Source organism: Thamnophis sirtalis, unplaced genomic scaffold (genome assembly GCF_051295495.1).
Source record: "Thamnophis sirtalis isolate CommonGarterSnake01/CBP01778 unplaced genomic scaffold, rThaSir2_p1.2 scaffold_5, whole genome shotgun sequence".
NCBI lineage: Eukaryota > Metazoa > Chordata > Lepidosauria > Squamata > Natricidae > Thamnophis > Thamnophis sirtalis.
Window position 1 is genome coordinate 70964746 of NW_028261385.1, and position 19793 is coordinate 70984538.

The 19793-nt window shown below is 36.0% G+C and overlaps 1 protein-coding gene across 2 annotated transcripts in view; it reads right to left on the reverse strand.

Moving 5' to 3' along the window:
* Positions 1–853: 853 nt before the first annotated feature.
* The window catches only part of MAMDC2 (MAM domain containing 2), a 51017-nt gene continuing 32077 nt past the window's right edge, over positions 854–19793 (reverse strand). Inside the window, exons 6-14 of one of the 2 annotated variants that reach the window (XM_087715998.1) lie at positions 15635–15891; positions 12712–12805; positions 11333–11479; positions 8616–8881; positions 5730–5823; positions 4230–4382; positions 3490–3749; positions 2216–2300; positions 854–1933 (exon numbers count right to left, since the gene is read on the reverse strand). In XM_087715998.1, the coding sequence (XP_087572124.1) occupies positions 1869–1933; positions 2216–2300; positions 3490–3749; positions 4230–4382; positions 5730–5823; positions 8616–8881; positions 11333–11479; positions 12712–12805; positions 15635–15891 (1421 nt within the window). In that variant the 3' untranslated portion in view covers positions 854–1868. Of the gene's footprint in view, positions 1934–2215; positions 2301–3489; positions 3750–4229; positions 4383–5729; positions 5824–8615; positions 8882–11332; positions 11480–12711; positions 12806–15634; positions 15892–19793 lie in introns of those variants that run through there. The other variant, XM_087715999.1, reaches the window with a different exon arrangement.

The window sequence follows — 19793 nt, forward strand, 5'->3', positions numbered from 1 at the left end:
CAGATAGCAGATTCCAAAGAATTATGGGAGCTTTTAGAAAAATTCTAAAGATTTTTGGAAAAGCTGGTGGAAATGTTAATTGTTAGTGTTATCCCACTACTTGCCATGACACTCATTCAACATGATCATAACTCAGGCAGACTTACATTCCTAGGAAGATGTTAATACAGATAACACAGAGATCATTCTTGCAATCATTTGAAAGGCCTCCTCTCCAAATTGCACAATTTGGAGAAAGAGTGTTCTGAACGAGTGTGAGAATTGGGCCCACTTGACATGAGGTGATCTCTGTAGAAGGCCACACCTTGTATCAGCTGAGCATGCCTGTCAGAAAAACAACACAAAGATAAATGGACCCAGGCGTAGTGGGTAGGGAAGGGTTCAGGTAATTTGTCACGAGATGGTGGAGAAGGCCTAGACCTCCAGCCTGCAACAGGTTTCCACACACCTCTGGACACTAAGCTCCACAAGCCTCCCACATTGCAAGGTATTCCATGCTCCAGTTAATATTCCATCAGATTACTTAACGGCCACTACTATGAAAGCCAATATTGTGACCATTGAGCAAAGTGATTATGTGGATGTTTTGTTTAATTATTTCTTTATTTAATGACGAGGTTCCAGTCCCAATTGTGGCTGTAAATTACTTTTATTTGGATTTCATATGAATGGCAACAGAAAGCAAGGTACATAATATTAACAGAATTGTTTTCTATAGCAATTGGCAAGTTATGTTACATTACAGACCTTTTTTTTCAAATACATTTCATAGCTAGCTAATTAAAGCAGTCTGGTCTGGCTGTTTTCACTATAGAATGATTGTGGAAAAAACATCAATTTTATTTTTTAAAAATAGTACATTTCTGATCACAGGTGGAGTTAAAGTGAATTTAAAACACACTTTATTAGATCAATTAAAATTATAGAAAAATCATTTGTTTACACATATACATATATAAAATGCATATTCTTCTATACCTATCACACACTCAGCATTCAAATGTTTCAAACAGGAACATAATATTTTGTGGTTAAATCTAACTTAAAGTTGTTCTTGACAAGTCTTATCAAACCAGTAATATATTAAAAAATAAAATTGCATTCCAAACAGTTTCTTCATATGTATGTTGTTCAATATTGTGTACTGCATTATATTTTATAGAACTCTTACATAGATTTTATCTATCAGCTTCAGCCTGGATAAATGGATTCATTATAATTATTAGCAAAAAACAGCACAATAATTAAAATACCTTATTGGTGAGACCCTTAAATAGCAAATCTATGCACATCATCTGGGAGTCATTGTCATTGAGCTCAGTGCCATGAATTTTTGAGTGGACATGCATAGGATTCCATGATATTTGGCTCAACCAAAAAGGTTCTAACAGATATTAGTCTTCCTAAACAATAATAGAAACATTTGCAAACAACATATAAAATGTTAATAGTCTTTATAAATGTCTTTGTTATTTCAGAATTTTTAACCAAATCCATTATTTGCCAACAAGGCATTCATTGAATGCAGATTTTGTTAACACAATGACAGATTGTGTCCATTTTACTTTATATGTATGGCTGAAAATTCTTTTAAAAAAATCTATATTGATTATTTAAAATTTGGTGCAAATTCAATAGCTCTTTAGAATAATTGATGTCACATGCATAAAAATGCATTAAACAAAGTGAGAAAAACCCTGAGTCAATAACTTCATAAGCAAGGCACTAAATCTTTCCTCAGCAAATCCTGTGCCTTTGTGTCTTTTACAAAATAATCCAGTAGTTATCTTTACATTTGAGAATATGAACAAGTTTGTGCAGTTTATAACGTAGAGAAGGCACTGGTATTCCATCGGCTTCTGCAGAGTTCAGTACTCTATTTCATTGAAATCAGCAGAATATCCTGATGACTGTAGTATAGTTTCTTCCATTTCTAAGAGGACAGAAAGAATATTAGAAACATCTGCATATTACTTTACAGTCATTTTGACTGTGCTAAAATGCAGTGAAGGATAGTCTGAAGCCTATCTATCCTTTCTTTCATGAGTATTAAAGTAGAAATAATGAAAGAGCTTTAGCTCAAGAATGATGTTATAGGACTTCTGATAAATGTAACAATAATGCTTTTGTAAATCTATGAAGAAACGCTTGCTTGAACAGTTGTCTCTTTTATTTTGTGTGTGTGTGTGTGGCAAATTCAATCAAAGTAAGTTACCTTTACAAGGTCCTCTCTGAAATGAAATGTCATCTATAGCAATATCACTTCTTATTGATATTCCACGGATTGCTTCAAATATAATCTGCATTTAAAAAAAAACAATTTATTAATAGTTTGATTTTATAGAAATGTAGAAAAGTACTGTACGCGCAAGATAGTAATTCCCATATAAGTATGTAAATTTTTGCTGTCTCTCAAAAAAACAGTAAATTATCATTGCTTGGTTATAACTAACTGAAGTAGAAGAAAGCTCTGTTAAATGAATAATCTCTCCTACCCTCTCCATGCATGTTCTGGAAAGTTTGGCGATCCTTAGGAATAGTAACATGGGAAGGGAAATAAAAATGTGAATCTCTTCAAAATTTACTGTTAAAATATTAAATTTGCTCCATTAATACTTTTGTGCTATTTGGGCCTCTTTCCTCCTATCTCAGATTCTCCTAAGAGGCAAGAATTGTGTATCCTTTGTGTCCTTCTTAAATCTATTCTGGGGAGTTGAAAGACAGTTCATGAAAACAGATCTGTATACATTTGGGCTCAACCACTTTGGCAGTTTTCTCAAAGAAATGTACCTAACTGTTGCTTTGATATTTATATTCCTGCATCTCTTCCTTCATACTATTGCATGTAACTGAAATCCAAACTGTACAACATTAGATCTACACATTTAAATTATCTAAAACTGGATAGAGATATAGTTAGTACTATGAGCAAGTAACCAATTGAAATTGTTTGCTAGATTTGTGAACTGTAAAGGATAAATAATTTATCGAATTTCTCCTTTTTTATTTGTAAAAAATAATTTTTAGACTACTTGGGAAATGGTTATAAAGTGAAGGGTGGAGCATTTCATAATCCTCTCCTTCCGTATCACCTTCCTAAGTAAGGGCAAAAGCATTGCATAGCATGAGAATATCTACAAAAATATTATTAATTTCTGAAGCAAATTCTCCATCAAATTAAATAAGAACTTTAGGGGGGGAAATACATGAGAATTTATGTGCATAATATCTGATACAGCTATGATTTTTAATGACAGGCAGGCTTATTTTAGTTGCTTATACAATCAATTTCAGACTGAATTAATTCAAGACTACCCAGTGCTATTTTAAATTGGCATGCTTCAATCTCATTTTTTCCTTACAGGTCATTGGTAATTTATGACTGTTACCGGCATTTAACAAACTTGTCAACTGGAAAATTATCTCCCCAAATTTTCTGAGCCATAAGTTCAACAGATACTGATTCCTATAAAGGGCTTGTTATCTTACCTGGTGAGATTTATCACATGTATATTCTATTAGGCCCCTTAACCATGAGATGCTTTGTTCACCACGTCTTCTCCAGATAAGGATCTCCTTTTTAGAACCATGCATTTTCAAATAAACATTTAACAGTCCGGTCCCGCGTCCATACATATGATAAAAAAATGTAAGGCACTGATGTCCAAATGTCTTTCGTAATAACCTTGAAATAAGTTGTGCCTTCTGTCCATAGATCATATTAGAAGCTTCTATATACATGTAATGTCCTTCAAAAAGAAAATATATGAAAGTATATTTTAAGAGATTTTATCATTCATATAGAGTGATTTAGATGTCTGAATTTTACTAGAAACAACAGTCTCCTTTCTATCACTTTTGAGAGGTTTTTTTACACCTCAAAAGTACATGTATTTCCAACATTTATTATTTTATGATTTATCTATCTTGGCAGTTATTGATCTTTTCCAATATGAATTAACGTCTCTCAAATCTTATACAAGATTATCGGTGAAGTCTAACAATTGTCTTACTTATTCAGGATAAGATTTTATTAGCGTAAAAATTAAAAAATGAAGGAATAATTTTGTCTATTTTTAAGCATGGAGATCCCGATCTATATATTTAATAGAAAAGAATAAGCATCAAGTGTTTTCATTTAGATTAAAAAACTATCTTGGAATATTACTCTTATTTGATATTTCATTATATTGTTTAGGTTACTTATCACCATTTAAACTATAACTTACCTACCCCAGTAGTGTGGTCTCCTGTTGGACCAGTATAAGATGTAGGAGTTGGACTTCTCCTCCTATGCCAACCATGCCGATTTCTTGGATGCAGAGTAAATGCACACTCATTTTTTTCAAAGGTACATTCTCCAGGAAAATCAGGTGGTATATCTACCAAACACATACAGTAAAATGCAATTATGTTTAAGTATACTTAAATGTATCTAATTGACCTGTGTAAAACTCCTAATATGGATAAGGCTACCAGTTTTATTCAACTGAACTTACTGTATAGAAACTTTTTCTATTTTTAATTTGTTAAATTTATTCCTTTACTCATTATTTTTTTTTAAAAAAAACACCCAATACCACATTACATTTTCTGATTTCTAAAAATTCCAGGCAAATATTACTCTTTTAAGTAAATATGATTTTTCATTTAAAATAGACTTTATAAATAATAACATTTATTTAATTGCATGTTTTACAATTTGGCTTGACATCGCTAAGATAAGAGCTAGTTACAAGAAAACCATGTAACTATTCATGGTTTAGTAGTTAATTCAAATTTCACTGCAATCACTTGAGTTTACTCATGATTTATTAATTTATGTCATTATGTCTTATGACAGGCAAATGTGACTAGCAATTTACAAAGTATATAGAGAATAACTAAAGCATTCATAGTAAGTCTAAAATGGCTTAAATCAGTTAAATCACATAATAATGGAACAAAAGCATGAACTATCATATTGAAACAATATGTGCATTAACAGCTAATTCTACATTAAATAACTAAATTTTTGGTATTTTGCTAAAGCTAATCAGAGATAGCACTAGCCTGATTTTGGGGGACTACCACTACTATGAGGAGCATCTTTCTGGAGCATCTGTTACTTTCAGAAATGCAGAACATTTAACTGTCAATTATTCAGGACAATTCCTACAGTAGGTTGGATTCTTGGTTTGTATATATGGAGACAGACAGACGTAGACACAATGGACATTTGTACTTATGGAAGGTACTCATTTCCCCTGTATGTAAATCCCAATTTAAATGAAGATCTCTCCCCTTTTTTTTCTAAGAGCAAGTATAGGAGTGTTTTGGAATTTGATAAAAGAAATTCTGTTTCTTTATAGGAATTTCTTGAACACTGAGCATACCGAACACTCTTTGTACTCTTATTAGTTCCAATGCATACATAAACATGAATAAATTGTGAATTTGCATCCACGCCATTAAAATGAAGAAAAACATAGTTTTTAAACTTAAATTTATGTCTCCATCCAATATGGAATGGTATATAACCTGAAACAAATATATATATATATATATATATATATATATATATATATATATATATATATATATATATATATATATATATATATATATATATATATATATATATATATATATATATATATGGAAAAGTTGTATAGATCACTAATATCAGAAAGTATACATCAATTGCAATAAATATACATACTACGGATTTGAAATGTAATTAATTTTACCAGCACTATGACAGCTTCCCAAATTCACTGATATATCATCTAGTGCCACTATTCCACAATCCCAAAAGTTTCTACACCAGCTCAGAAACACCACCTGAAATTTGCATAAAAATACAGTCAATCTTAATTTTTCCAAGCCCATTCCCCTCAAAAATTTTCCAAGCCCATTCCCCTCAAAATGCTCTTAATCAGTTGAATTCTATAAATCATTTGAAAGAGATGCTTCATAAAGCATATTAAATATTTGAACACATATTCCTTGAACTGATCCAACATACTTTGAAAGTTGTTTCAAAGGATGTCAGTACATATGGGCATGCATTCACTTTATTCATGATCTCAAACAAAATGTTCTCGATCTATGTACATATCACAGAGAGTTAGGGACAAATCTTGAAGCTAAAGTTTTCCCAATATTCGTGGGGAAAATGTTTTGCTTACTATAAATAATTTACAATCTATCTAATGCTCTGAACACATGGAGCAATCAATTTGTATTTCTTGCTTCATTTTGTCAGTTATATATATAAAAAATATAAGTATAAAAGATTGCTAACTCGCTATGTTTCTGGTTACTTCTATTTTAACACAAATCTGAATTAAACAACAATTGGGCTTATCCAGATTTTTCATTTATGAAACAGCTAAGAAATTCCTAGCTAATTCTATGGTATTACTAGAACTTGAAACATGTAATATAGCAATGAATATTTATATTTGCGGTTATTATTTCAAATTATATTTGTTCTGTAGATGAAATAAGTATACAAACAATTGGAGTAGAAATAATATTCAGGAATTTGATATTTTCTTCCAAGAACACAATAATGATCCGTGGAATCCTTGATACTCTCTGAGCTTGACTGTTTGTTTACAGATGTTTCATTACTTGAGTACGGTAAGTAATTTTGTTTTGTTTTTCTTTTCAAATGGCAGCTAATGAAATTTTATGTAGGTAGTTTTCTGGGTATTGCCAGAAGGATCTTTCAATTCCCTACCATCTAGGTCCAATAATAACCTTCAATCAGAGTAACCAATGCTATTTCCATTCCATGACTAGTTCAGAATCCTTACTGGTCTAGAATCTAGATAATCTGCTTCCTATAAGGAAGGGGCTTCTTCAGGAAAGAGTTGCACTCATAAGGTCCCCCATAGCAGATGACAAATTTACCTCTTCTGTCTCTCTCTTTCTCTCTCAAACCTAAACTTACAAAGAAATGTTTTAAATATTGTTAAAACACCACTAAAAGCAATTACAATAGCAAATTTATTTGGTTAAAAGCATTATGGAAACAAATTGGTTTCCAGTCAGAACTGTATATGGAAATGATATTTTATAAGTTCTTTTACAAAAGTTTGTAAAATTGTTTCACAACTTTATTATGATTATATTATTGTTTCTGCAGAAAGACACATTGTTCAAACATGGCTGAAATTATTGGGTCCTTGGTGATTTCCGAACTTGGTTTTCTTAGACATTTCATTACTAAATTAGACACCAGGTACCTAGTTTGGTAATGAAATGCCCACAAGAAAATCACCAAGGACCCTACAGTTTAACTCCTAGATACAAATATTCTCTTCTACCGATGGCTGAAATTTCATAAGCAACTCAGTATTTCAATGATTTAATGTCCTTTTTATACTTGCTTTCTAGGGGAAAAAAATCCTGAATTCTATAAAAGCACATAATGGCAAGGAGTGTGCTATTTTATACTAAGCATTAAAATCTTTCATTAAATTTCTTATTTGACAAAAAATGCAAAGTAAAATACATTATCAAAAATATTATCTGATGGCTGAAATTTTTAAATTGGAGAAGCTGTAAAAGGAAGCAATGGAAAGATCTGGTTCTCTTGTGCTATGTGACATTCAAGGATGGCCAAGATTCAACTTGGCTGCTGAGGGTGTTTACTATTTCCATAGACAGTTGGAAAGGAAAAATCAAAGTTGCATAAAATCAACTGCAGGGAAGATGGAAGTAAATGCTGGTTGTGATCTACCAGAATTTACAGTGTACTGCTATAAATATTTTAAACTTAGAATCTTTTGATTTGCAATGTATATTCCCAAATAATATAAGCAAACATTGCATTGGCAGCCATGGAAGTAGATATTCATTTGACTCTCTATGCACACAAAGCACATTATTAATACATTTGTCATACAGTAATTGGCATTAATATTTTAAATTTGCTTTCTATTTCGGTCAAAATTATTAAAGCAAGATGTTTTAAATCTTCTCTCGGTACAGTTTAAAAATGTCATAAACCTACTAATATCTTCAGTATGTTCTGAACTGCATATGAACTGAACTTCAGGTGAAGTAAGTGTGATATATGGCTACATGAGGTTACCTTCTAAATTTCCATTTATAATACATGGTCCCAAATTACATACACTCTTGTTAATGATTAAAAGTTTCAAATACACCTGGTGTGAATAGGTAGGCAATGTATGTCATCAAAAATAATCATAATGTGATTTTAGTATTGCATACCATTCGGTAGCTGGGTGCAGCATTTCCACTGATATTTTTGTCATACAAACTATTAGTAGGATTCAAGCTCTAACTAAATGAATCTAAACAAACAATGCTAGAACTCTTCTTTCCAGAAATTGATAACACCAGAAAAATTAAAACTTGCATTTTTATTTGATTAATTGCTTTTTTCCATGCACAACTTCCTGCCACACAAACCATATAGTGATTGCCCTTCTATCTGTGGTCACATTCCCATCTGTCAGGATATTTTACTCTCTTTTACTGGAAAAGTCAGAAGATGAACAAATCCTTTTGCCCTTTTTTCACAGAGTCGTCATTATGACTCATTTAGGAGAAACTGAATATAAACAGTTTCAGAGGCAGAAAACATTGGTTGTTACCTTGCAAGGCATGGGCTTTTTGAAGGTGATTTCAGCTTGTGTCCAGACTCTCTGGGGAGTTTCTGATACAGACCAGATTTTTTCTTGAACAATATGGTTTTCTTCAAAGATATAAACAGCCAGGGAATCTCTCATTTTGAAAAAGCCAAACAAAGCATAATAAAATCTCAGACAATACTGTAAGTTTTCTGGCAGAGTTGGACTATATAAGCGGCCAATATATCCAGGTTGCGATGTAAACTTTGTATTTGCCAGCAAATAGAAACCTGTAATGCAATGCAATGTTTAAATCATTTCAAACAATTTACTCCTCCTGGGATATTTCTAGGTACTATATTGGACTTCCACTAGCATGTCTGCAAATTAGGGCTGCTATATACAGTAAGACCATGTCTCTAAAGAGCTATTTCATACAAAAATTTCTTAAATAATCTTTCCAGGCTTGGATATTTTAGTTGCTATTTTCCAGTTGTTACAGAGATTAATACATGTTATTTTTACAGTTAAAAAAAACAAACATTTTTTACTCAACTTTTAAGACTAATTTTGTTCTAAAGCTACTTTGCCATAACTTTAGGAATGGTAATTATGTAATTAGGTTACATATACAGGTAGTCCTTAGCTTATGACCACAATTGAGGCCAACATTTTTGCTGCTAAACAAAGCACTGATGTGATTTTTGTCCCATTCCATGGCCCTTTGCCACAGTTGTTAAGTGAATCACTACAGTTATTATGCAGTCATTAAGCAAATCTGGTTTCCCCCATTGACTTTGCTTGTCAGAAACTAGCTGAAAAGGTTACAAATGGTGATCACCTGTCTGGGTACAGTGCAGCTTTCATAATATGCCAAGTTGCCAAGCACCTAAATTTTGTGACTATGGAATGATGGTTCAGCAGTTAAAGATGCTGAGCTTGTCAACTGGAGAGTTGGCAGCCCAGATTCAAGACTCAAACGCCGCACAATGGGGTGAGCTCCTCATTACTTGCCCCAGCTCCTGCCCACCCATCAGTTCAAAAGCACCCAAATGTAAGTAGATTAATACAGTGTTTTTCAACCACTGTGCCGCGGCACACATAGTGTAAGGTGTGCCGTGGGAAAATTACTTTATATATAGTCAATATAGGCACAGAGTTAATTTTTTTTAACATTTTCTAATGGTGGTGTGCCTCGTGATTTTTTTCATGAAAAAAGTGTGCCTTTGCACAAAAAAGGTTGAAAAACACTGGATTAATAGATACCACTACCTTGGGAAGGTAACAATGTTACTTGTGCCTTTGGCTATAACCATGCTGGCCACATGACAGTGGAAATTGTCTTCTGACAACACTGGTGCCCTCAGCCAAGAAACTGAGATGAGCACCCCAGAATTAGATTGAGAGAAATCTTTACCTTTTCACCATGGGGATGCATAATGGTCATAAGTGTGAAAACTATCATAAATCCCCTTTTCTAGTGGTGGTGTAACTTCAAATGACTGAATGACTGATGGGTAGTCAAAGACTGTCTGTAATTTAATTTTCCTCCCTGAATTTTTCAATGAGCAGACCATTAAAAAAAGCTTTTTAAAATAGCTTACCTGTTTCATATAATACTGCTATGTCATTTATTATATTAGTGATTAATGCCTTGATTTGAAATGAAGTAATTCACAATTGTTCTTTTAATAGAAAAGCTATTTTGGAGGTGAACTGGAACATCAGACTTCGGAGTTTGATCAGCAGCTCTTTCCTCCGTTAACTTATACAGCAGGCTTATATCATTCCCTCCCCCACTCCTTCCCTATTTGTCAGCATCTAATCATTGTTAGTAGGAAGGGAGACCCCATGTGTGAAAATTCTTTAACCTGAGATCTTGCTTTTGAGATTTCTGAAATAATACTTCATATCTAAATCTATGTGAAGCTCGCACTAGGTCAGTGATGCTAATCTTTTTGTCATCACGTGCCAAAAGTGAGGGGAGTGCAGGGGGGGTCGTACACGCGCATGTCCACACCTATAATTCTATGCGACCTCTCCCATGGAAGCGCCCATGACACCACCTCACGTTCCCCTGCTTTTGGCACGCGATCGCACAGTGGACCCAATTTTCGCCCTCCTCAGGCTTGAGACCCTTTCTAGGAGCCTGGGGAGGGCAAACACGGCCTCCCTTCTGGAAGCCGGAAACGGCTCATTTGCTAACTTCCGGTCAGACCAGAAGGTCCATTTTTAGTTCTCCCCAGGCTCCAAGGCCTTTCTAAGGGGGCCTTCCCCACCCCACTGGAGGCCGAAAACTCTCTGTTTCCCAATTTCTGGGGGGCCCAAAAGGCCCAAAAATCAGCTGGTGGGCGTGCACTGGAGCTGAGCTCATGTGCCCACTGATATGGTTCCGTGTGCCATAGGTTGGCCATCCCAGCACTAGGTGATCCAAGTTTCATTATGTTTGCAAAGTTATACTTATTGCTGCAGCTCTTCGTATGATCTGAAGTCACATACATAGTCTTATACCAAAGAACAATTGAATACATCCCAGGATTCTTACTTGAAGTATTTTGTTTAAGGCTCTTTCTTTAAGACTCTCATAACAAGATTTTTTTCCACATCCTGTAGTGGCTGAAGCCTGTCAAGAAATTGCAGAAATGTCCAGATTTCCCTCAGCGCTTCAGGGTTGAATTCAGCATGTTGAGGAAGTTAATTTACCCACCCTATGTATCTTCCAATAAAGTATGTTTACTTACCCGTGCCAGTAGTGTGATCACCCGGTCTATATGCATTAGGCTTTACTTTTATCCTGCTCCAACCAGGACCATCCTTGTAATCTTGATAAAAATGGCAAAAATTATCCTCAAAAGTGCAACTTGCCTGTAAGGGATTGAAGGAAGTGCCTAAGGGATAACAGATCAAATGGAAGAGAATTGAAACTGTATAGTTGAAAGAGTAAGCTGATAAACACTAATAAAATCAGTAAAACGGAAAAGCTGTCCATTAATAGCACTGTTTGTCCATTATGGATAGTAACACTGAATAAAATGTATCCAAAAGAGAATTAAGGATTCCCATAGAACCAAAAGATTTATTTTTACCCACATATTCACACATAAATACAAGGCCAGAAAAGGAAATGTCTCTGATAATCCTATTTTCAGTTAAAGTACCTTGCATTCTCTAGTGGAAATAATTTATATCAAATAAAAAGGAAAGTTGGATAATATAACCATAGAAGATGTACAATGAATCTATATTCAGTATCTGTTATTACCTCAGTAATAATATTTCCACCAGTAATGTTCAATTGTTTAATTAAAAGAAAAACAAAATTTAAAAATACTTTCCTTAACATATGTATCTGCTGCACAACTTGTTCATTTTTGTACATATTCAACATTACCCAAATACAGATATCTTTATTCATCATTTGTGAGATGCAAAGTATTTTAATTGTAATTTCTGAGATAAAAACACTATGAATTATACATTTGTTTACACTGTAATGACCTCCATTTTGTGAATTGCATCATTTTGCTTTAAAATATATCTCTTTCTTCAACATCTACTCAATTCCAGTAAAAAGATGAGGCATAAGTAGGTCCGTTAAACCTATACAATCTATGTATGTATACTGAAACAGAATTGTGGACTGCAAAGAAGACTGCAACATACAGATGGCTAGATATACAGTTTATGAGTGGCTATATCCACTCAAAAAAGTTCATCAATAATTATAAATTGTTCAGATAAAGCTTGTGTTGTATGATTGTCCCTTGTTATTTATGGGATGTTTTTTTCTTATGGATCTTTCCTATGTTTTTCACCAGTAATGGAAAAATATGTGCAGAACATATTTTTATTGATAAAGTCCTGTATGTGGGCAGAACTCTTCTTACTCAATAACAATTAATGTCATAATATCTATCTGTCTTTCCATCTGTCTATCTTGTATGCTACCCATCTCACGTTAAATTGACTATATCATATGAGGAAGATTATGAATGCTTGATAATATATTGGGTTGTCTTAATATGTAATAGCAACTAAACTACAATTTGACAAAAAAAATGTGTATTATAGAACATATTCATGTTCACTTAAAATATAAATTAATGTGGGAAACCTGTACCTGTTTGATTGCTACAGAAAACTGGGGAGAAAGAAATGTCATCAAGAGCCAAATATCCTCCTTTGCCACTGCTGAAAGCAACTTCAAAAATAACCTGCAAAAATATCCAAGCATAGTTAGATTATTATTATACAAATTGTTATTTTGGTGATCAGATGCCTTGAAGAAGCAAATACAATCATTCCCAGCTAACCCTTATTTATATACATAGGAAAAAGCTTGAAGTCATATTTTTCTCAAATCATTTACTGTTTCTGACTCAAATAATTTGATTAAAATTAAAATATTAGCAAGGGGAGAAAAAAGAATTAAAAAAACATGTGTTTGTTATTAAAGTTTCAATTGTGCTCACTTACCTAGGGACACATGATTGTAACTTTAATATCATATCATAAGGGGGAAGCTTTATAATATCTCTGCTGTTACTTGACCTTGTCCCAGAAACTTGGGGTGTGCAGAACCAAACTCAAATTTACAACCCTTATTTTTCACTTGCTGACCAATACATACATTCATGTTTACATGCCAAACTCAAAGTCTAGCTGGGCAAACTAGATTTGAGTTCCAAAAGAACCATAGATCTATCTATTTTCCACTATCTACAAATAAGAAACAGTGATTGGCAACACATATCTTTATTTGTCAAAAAAATGTGCATTGCCTCACATGCCATTTTCCTATGTCAGATATGAATCTTTTTTTAAAAGAAGGAGTGGCATCTTATAAGAATCCTCAAGGGAGTTTAATTAAAGGAAATAATTTATAAAGAAAAAAATCATTACTCCATGCCATTCTTAAATAAAATAAAGTTAAGCCCTATCATATTGAAGAGGAGGCTCTAGTATAACATTACAAATTCTATACATGTAGTCCTGGATTTATGTTCATTCATTCACCCAGCTGCCCTGTTTAGGATAACCCGCTCCCTCCTGAAAGTGGGGGAAGCGGGGGATGCCTTACAGGGGCGGGCTGAGGAGTTTGTTCAGTTTCTGTTGGACAAAATCGCTCAGATTCGGACAGACCTTGACTCCACTTGGACAGAACCAGCGGAGATGCCAGGGGAGGGTCTTGTTCAGATTTCCTAGAATGAGTTCCAGCTTGTAACCCCTGATGAAGGGACAAGGCCATGGGAGCGATGAGTGCCTCTACCTGCTTGCTGGATCCGTGTCCCTCCTGGCTGGTTTCGACCAGCAGAGAGGTAAGACGAGGCTGGCTCCAGAGAATTACGAACACTTTGTTAGAGGAGGGCTCTTTTCCACAACCTCTGAAGGAGGCGATAGTGAGACCCCTCCTCAAGAAGCCTTCTCTGGATCCAGCTATTCTTAACAACTACCGTCCAGTCTCCAACCTCCCTTTTTTAGGGAAGATTGTTGAGAAGGTAGTGGCCCTCCCTTTTCAGGCTGGTTTCAGGCCTGGTTACAGCACGGAAACCGCTTTGGTCACACTGACCAATGATCTCTGGTGGGCCAGGGATAGAGGACATTCCTCTATCCTAGTGCTCCTTGACCTCTCAGCGGCCTTCGATACCATCGACCATGGTATCCTTCTGTGACGGCTGGAAGAGGTGGGAGTGGGAGACACCGTTTTACGGTGGTTCTCCTACCTCTCCGATAGGTCGTAGTCGGTGTTGGTCAGAGGGCAGTGGTCGACTCCTAGGCCCCTTAATTATGGGGTGCCGCAGGGGTCGGTCCTGTCCCCCCTCCTATTTAATATCTACATGAAGCCACTGGGTGAGCTCATTCGCCGGCACGGGATTAAATACCATCAGTATGCGGACGATACACAGTTGTATTTGTCTGCCCCGTGCCAACTCAGCGTAGCGGTGGAAGTGATGTGCCAGTGCCTGGAAGCTGTTAGGGTCTGGATGGGAGTGAACAAGCTTGCACTCAATCCTGACAAGACTGAGTGGCTGTGGATGCTGCCTCCTAAGGACAGTCCAGCTAGTCCGTCCCTTAACCTGGGAGGAGAAAATCTGCTCCCCTCAGAGAGGGTCTGCAACTTTGGGGTCCTCCTGGATCCGCAGCTGATGTTGGAACATCATCTGTCAGCTGTGACCAGGGGGGCCTTTACCCAGGTTTGCCTGGTGTACCAGTTGCAGCCCTATTTGGACCGGGAGGCACTGCAAACAGTCACTCGTGCCCTCGTCACCTCAAGACTGGATTACTGTAATGCGCTCTACATGGGGCTGTCCCTGAAAAGTGTTCGGAGACTACAATTAGTCCAGAATGCAGCTGCGTGAGCGATACTGGGTGTACCTAGGTACACCCACATTACACCTATACTCCACGAGTTACACTGGCTTCCCATTGGTCTCTGAGCACGATTCAAGGTGCTGGTTGTCACCTTTAAAGCCCTACATGGCTTAGGACCGGATATCTTCGAGACCGTTTTCTGCCGCACACCTCCCTAAGACCGATAAGATCACACAGGATGGGCCTTCTCCAGGTGCCATCAGCTGGACAATGCTGGCTGGCGACGCCTCGGAATAGGGCCTTCTCTGTTGCCGCTCCGGCCCTATGGAATGAGCTACCCCCAGAGATCCAGACCCTACCCACTCTCATGGCCTTCCGAAAAGCTATTAAGACCTGGCTATTCCGGTAGGCCTGGGGCTGTTGACCTCTGGATTGAGGTCCAGTCCCGCTTAGATTGGGTGCATGTTGTGTCTTTTTAAATTTGTTGTGTTTTATCTGTTTTTAATTTCTCTTAATCTCTGTTTCTGTAAGCCGCCCAGAGTCCTCCAGGATTGGGCGGCCTATAAATTTAATAAACAGTTAAACAGCAACCCAGGGCTTTTTCCACTCCTCAGCAACAGCTTGCTTAACGACAGCAACAATTTATGACCATAATTCTGGGCTCAATTGTCAGAAGTCACAAACTAGCTGTAATATGCAAAGATACAGGTCTGTTGTTTTAATTCCCTTACCTCCATTGGATATGGTGCGCTGAAGTCAACTTCACCTAACAGCCAATCATTACTTGTTGGTCTGTCTGCTTTCCAAAGCTCCTCATAAAAGCCATTTACATCTCTTGTATAAATAGTAAAAACAATGCCAGTTTCCTGCTGTACTTGATAATAAAAAGATAAACAGCCTGACATTGGAGTTAGTGTCTTAGGTGAAACCAGTTGAGCTACTTCCTGAAAATGCTTGACGTAGAGGGAATCCACATACATGTAATGACCTACAAGAGAAATATATTTGTGAAAATAACATAATTGTAGTTTCATAAAATTATGTACAAAGACATGACAACAATGAGCTCAGAAGCTATATTCTCAGAATATTTGCTACTCTGATTTAATATATTTAGAATCAGTGTGTCTGCAACTCTCAGCACTTGGATTATCTGCTTTACCCCGGTTGCTTGATATGAACACATCACAGTATTAAAATATATTCTGTTTAGCTTATAGTATAAGAACCAGCATATTCAAAGAGAAAAAGGTTTTAATAAATAAATGTAGAGTTTTGAAATTAGACTAAATCTAAATCTTCCAGCCAAAGCTATACAGTATGTTCTAATGAAGTGGATAGCCAAAAAAAAAGTTGACTGGTAGGCAATATAACATTAAAGGATATCTCAGTCAGTTATATAATATTTACTCCTAAATAAATGAATAGAATACCGTAGTAAACCTAAATTTATTATAATTACATAAAACACATAGATCAAGATGCATATGTTAATTCTAATTCACGTTTAGTGTTTTACTGCAGCCAAATCAGTACTGAAACTGCATGTCCAATATCTTTCAAATTGCAGCATATGTAACAAAACTCCTTTCATATTTTACATCTCAAGCAGAGTAAAATACCAAAAAATCAGTCAGCTTGACATGAAGAGGGAAAAAATATCAAAGTAATACATATTAAAAAGGGGTATGACAGAATACAAAGAAGATGATGCTTCATTGTTTTTGTGTTGGTTTATGATGTTTAATGCCAAGCAGAAATTCCACAATAGTAACAAGAGCTGATGTTGGCTGATGTTTTTCAAACCACTAGCTTCACAGATTGGTCTTTTCCCATTTGGATTATGAAAAACTATTGGCTTGATATCTGGTGCCCTTTTATGGTTCTGGCAAATTTCTGATTTCCCATGAACGCCCAGCACAGATTTTATGTTTACTGTAATTTGTTCAGTACATCTTTGTTCTCCTCTTTTAGAACTAGCAATCAGCCTAAAGCCTAAGCAAAATTATATGGGACAATACATATGTTAACCCTTATTTAAAGTTAACCTAAAGAATATTTAGAAATTTCTGGATTCCAAATATGCAAAAATAAAAAAAAATTACTAAAAAAATTATTTATTTATTAAATTTATAGGCCGCCCAATCCCGGAAGACTCCGGGCGGCTTACAAAGAAAGAAAAAGAAAAACGAAATAAAAGAATAATTTAAAATTCCCAGCACGCATACATTTCTGATCGGGACTGGACCTTAACAATAAGGTCAACAGCCCTAGGCCTGCCGGAACAGCCAGCTTTTAACAGCTTTTCTGAAGGCCATGAGAGTGGGTATTCAACCAACACCTTGAATTGCGTCCGGAGACCAACTGGCAGCCAGTGCTGCTCGCAGAGGACAGGTGTAATATGGGTGTATCTCTGTACACCCAAAATCGCTCGCGCGGCTGCATTCTGGACTAGTTGTAGTCTCTGAATGCTTTTCAAGGATAGCCCCATGTAGAGCGCATTGCAATAATCCAGCCTTGAAGTGACAAGGGCGTGAGTGACCGTTTGAAGGGCCCCCCGGTCCAAGTAGGGCCGCAATTGGTGCCTCAGGCGAACCTGGGCAAAGACCCCTCTGGTCACAGCCGACAGATGGTGTTCCAGTGTCAGCTGTGAATCCAGGAGGACCCCCAAATTGCGGGCCCTCTCTGAGGGGTGTAAATCTTCACCTCCCAGGATCAAGGACGGACTGTCTGAACTGTCCTTCGGGGGTAACATCCAAAGCCACTCGGTCTTATCGGGATTGAGCACCAATTTGTTCATCCCCATCCAGATCCTGACAGCTTCCAGGCATCGGCACATCACGTCCGCCGCTACACTGAGCTGGCACAGGGCAGATAAATACAATTGCGTATCATCTGCATATTGATGGTATTTTATCCCATGCCATCATATGATCTCACCCAGCGGTTTCATGTAGATGTTAAATAGGAGGGGGGACAGGACCGAACCCTGCGGCACCCCACACTTGAGGGGCCTAGGGATTGGCCTCTGTCCCCCGACCAACACCGACTCCGACCTACCGGAGAGGTAAGAGGAGAACCACCGTAAAAGCTGCAACTTTTATGTTAGTAATAAGTTCTTTTTAGAAAAAGTGGGTGAGCTTATTTTATTTATTTTTATAAATAAATTGGCCCCATCCAGAACCAAAGATGGAAAATCCTTGTCTGGGGGATCCAAATATTCACAATCACTCTGTCTTGCAAGGATTGAGTCGGAGTCTGTTTCACCCCATCTAGTTCCCAACAGCTCTGGGATAGGACGTCCATGGCATCACTCAAGAGGCTTGGGGTAGAGATATAGAGCTAGGTATCATCCACATACTGATATCACAACTCAAACCAACAGACCACTTGACCAACAACATTCTTTCACATATTTCTAGTTTTAAGGAGTACATCACAATACCACTTCATTTGTTGATATAACTGAAAAGTCCATGCCAGGAATAGAATCTACTCAGTTTATGGAAAACAGCTATTAATTTCCAGGTAACTTGAAAAAGTCCAGGGAAATAGACTTTGTTTTAATGAGATCTTAACTATAGAAATTATAATTATCTGCAAATTGTGTTTGTTTATTTGATCCCTTGAAAATATTTCAGAAGCTGTGAATACTCCATCTTGGACTTTTCCATACTAGACCATCAGAAGACAATCCAGAATTATTCCCTCATCTATACTGATATCATTTTGTGACCTATTCTTAGTAAAGTAATTTCAGTAATGCAGAAATATATAAATGCATTTCTACGGGCTTTTAACCCTTCTTCTTTTCTACATTGGCTCTTATGAGTTATTAATATAATTATTCTAAAATGATATGAAGATTTTGCTTGTTTTTAAAATGCTCCCAAATTCTATGGTACACAGGTTGGATCCTGGCCTCTCCAATTTTCCAGAAACACCCCCCCCCCATGTAATCAGAGATGAACTAACTTTTTTTTTTATCAAACTCAAAACACCATATGGAATGAGCAATGTCTGTTGAATGAAGAAAATTAATCCTTGCCTTGCACAGCTGCTCTACTTTTAGAGCTAAATGCATCTGTTGCACTCAGCTTTTCCAGTGCACAAATATAACACATTGTGGTTTAACATCTTCTCAAAGGTCTCTAATTTAAAAGTTAAGAACTCAACTCATCCAATTTGCAAAAAACAAACAAACCCCAAAACTCTAAATTGGATTTTTACCAGAATTATAACTTCTTTGTTATTCAAAAGTTTTCTTTCATTCCTTTTCTGAGTATTTGTTTCTACTCTGGGACATTCTTACATTAGAAAATATCCATGGAGATCTTAGTTTTCCAACTTAGTTGTAGTCTACTATCCTTGAATATTACAAGATTTGAAGAAGTTGTTTTGCATTTTACTTTTATACAGGTTCCATCAGTTTATTTCAATCATCATTGTGATCTTGGTATAATCCCAAAAACATACATTGTTTTAGTACTTCTAAGAACCAAATGAATTAGATGTATTTTAATTCTCCAAAAAGAATTATTTCTATTGTTTCTTCCTTTTATTCTATGTTATAATAAAACATATATCTCATAACTGGATATGGATGTGCCCTTCGTAAAAATGGATCTTCTGAAAACTCCCATTAAAGGGGGTGGGGGAGAAATATACTTTTTAATGATTTTTCTTTGGTAGCCCCTCTAGTCTCAATCTTCTCCAGAAGGTATCTACTGCTTCAAAATAGGGTCTGACCATAGTTCTGGGAAATGCATGAATTCATGAATATATTTTTTCTCTTCCAGCACTGGAAAATTATTCAAAGAAAGTTTGGGTAAAAACCTCAGAGCTATTTATTTATCTCACATCTCACCAAATAAGGAAACTTTTCCAGCA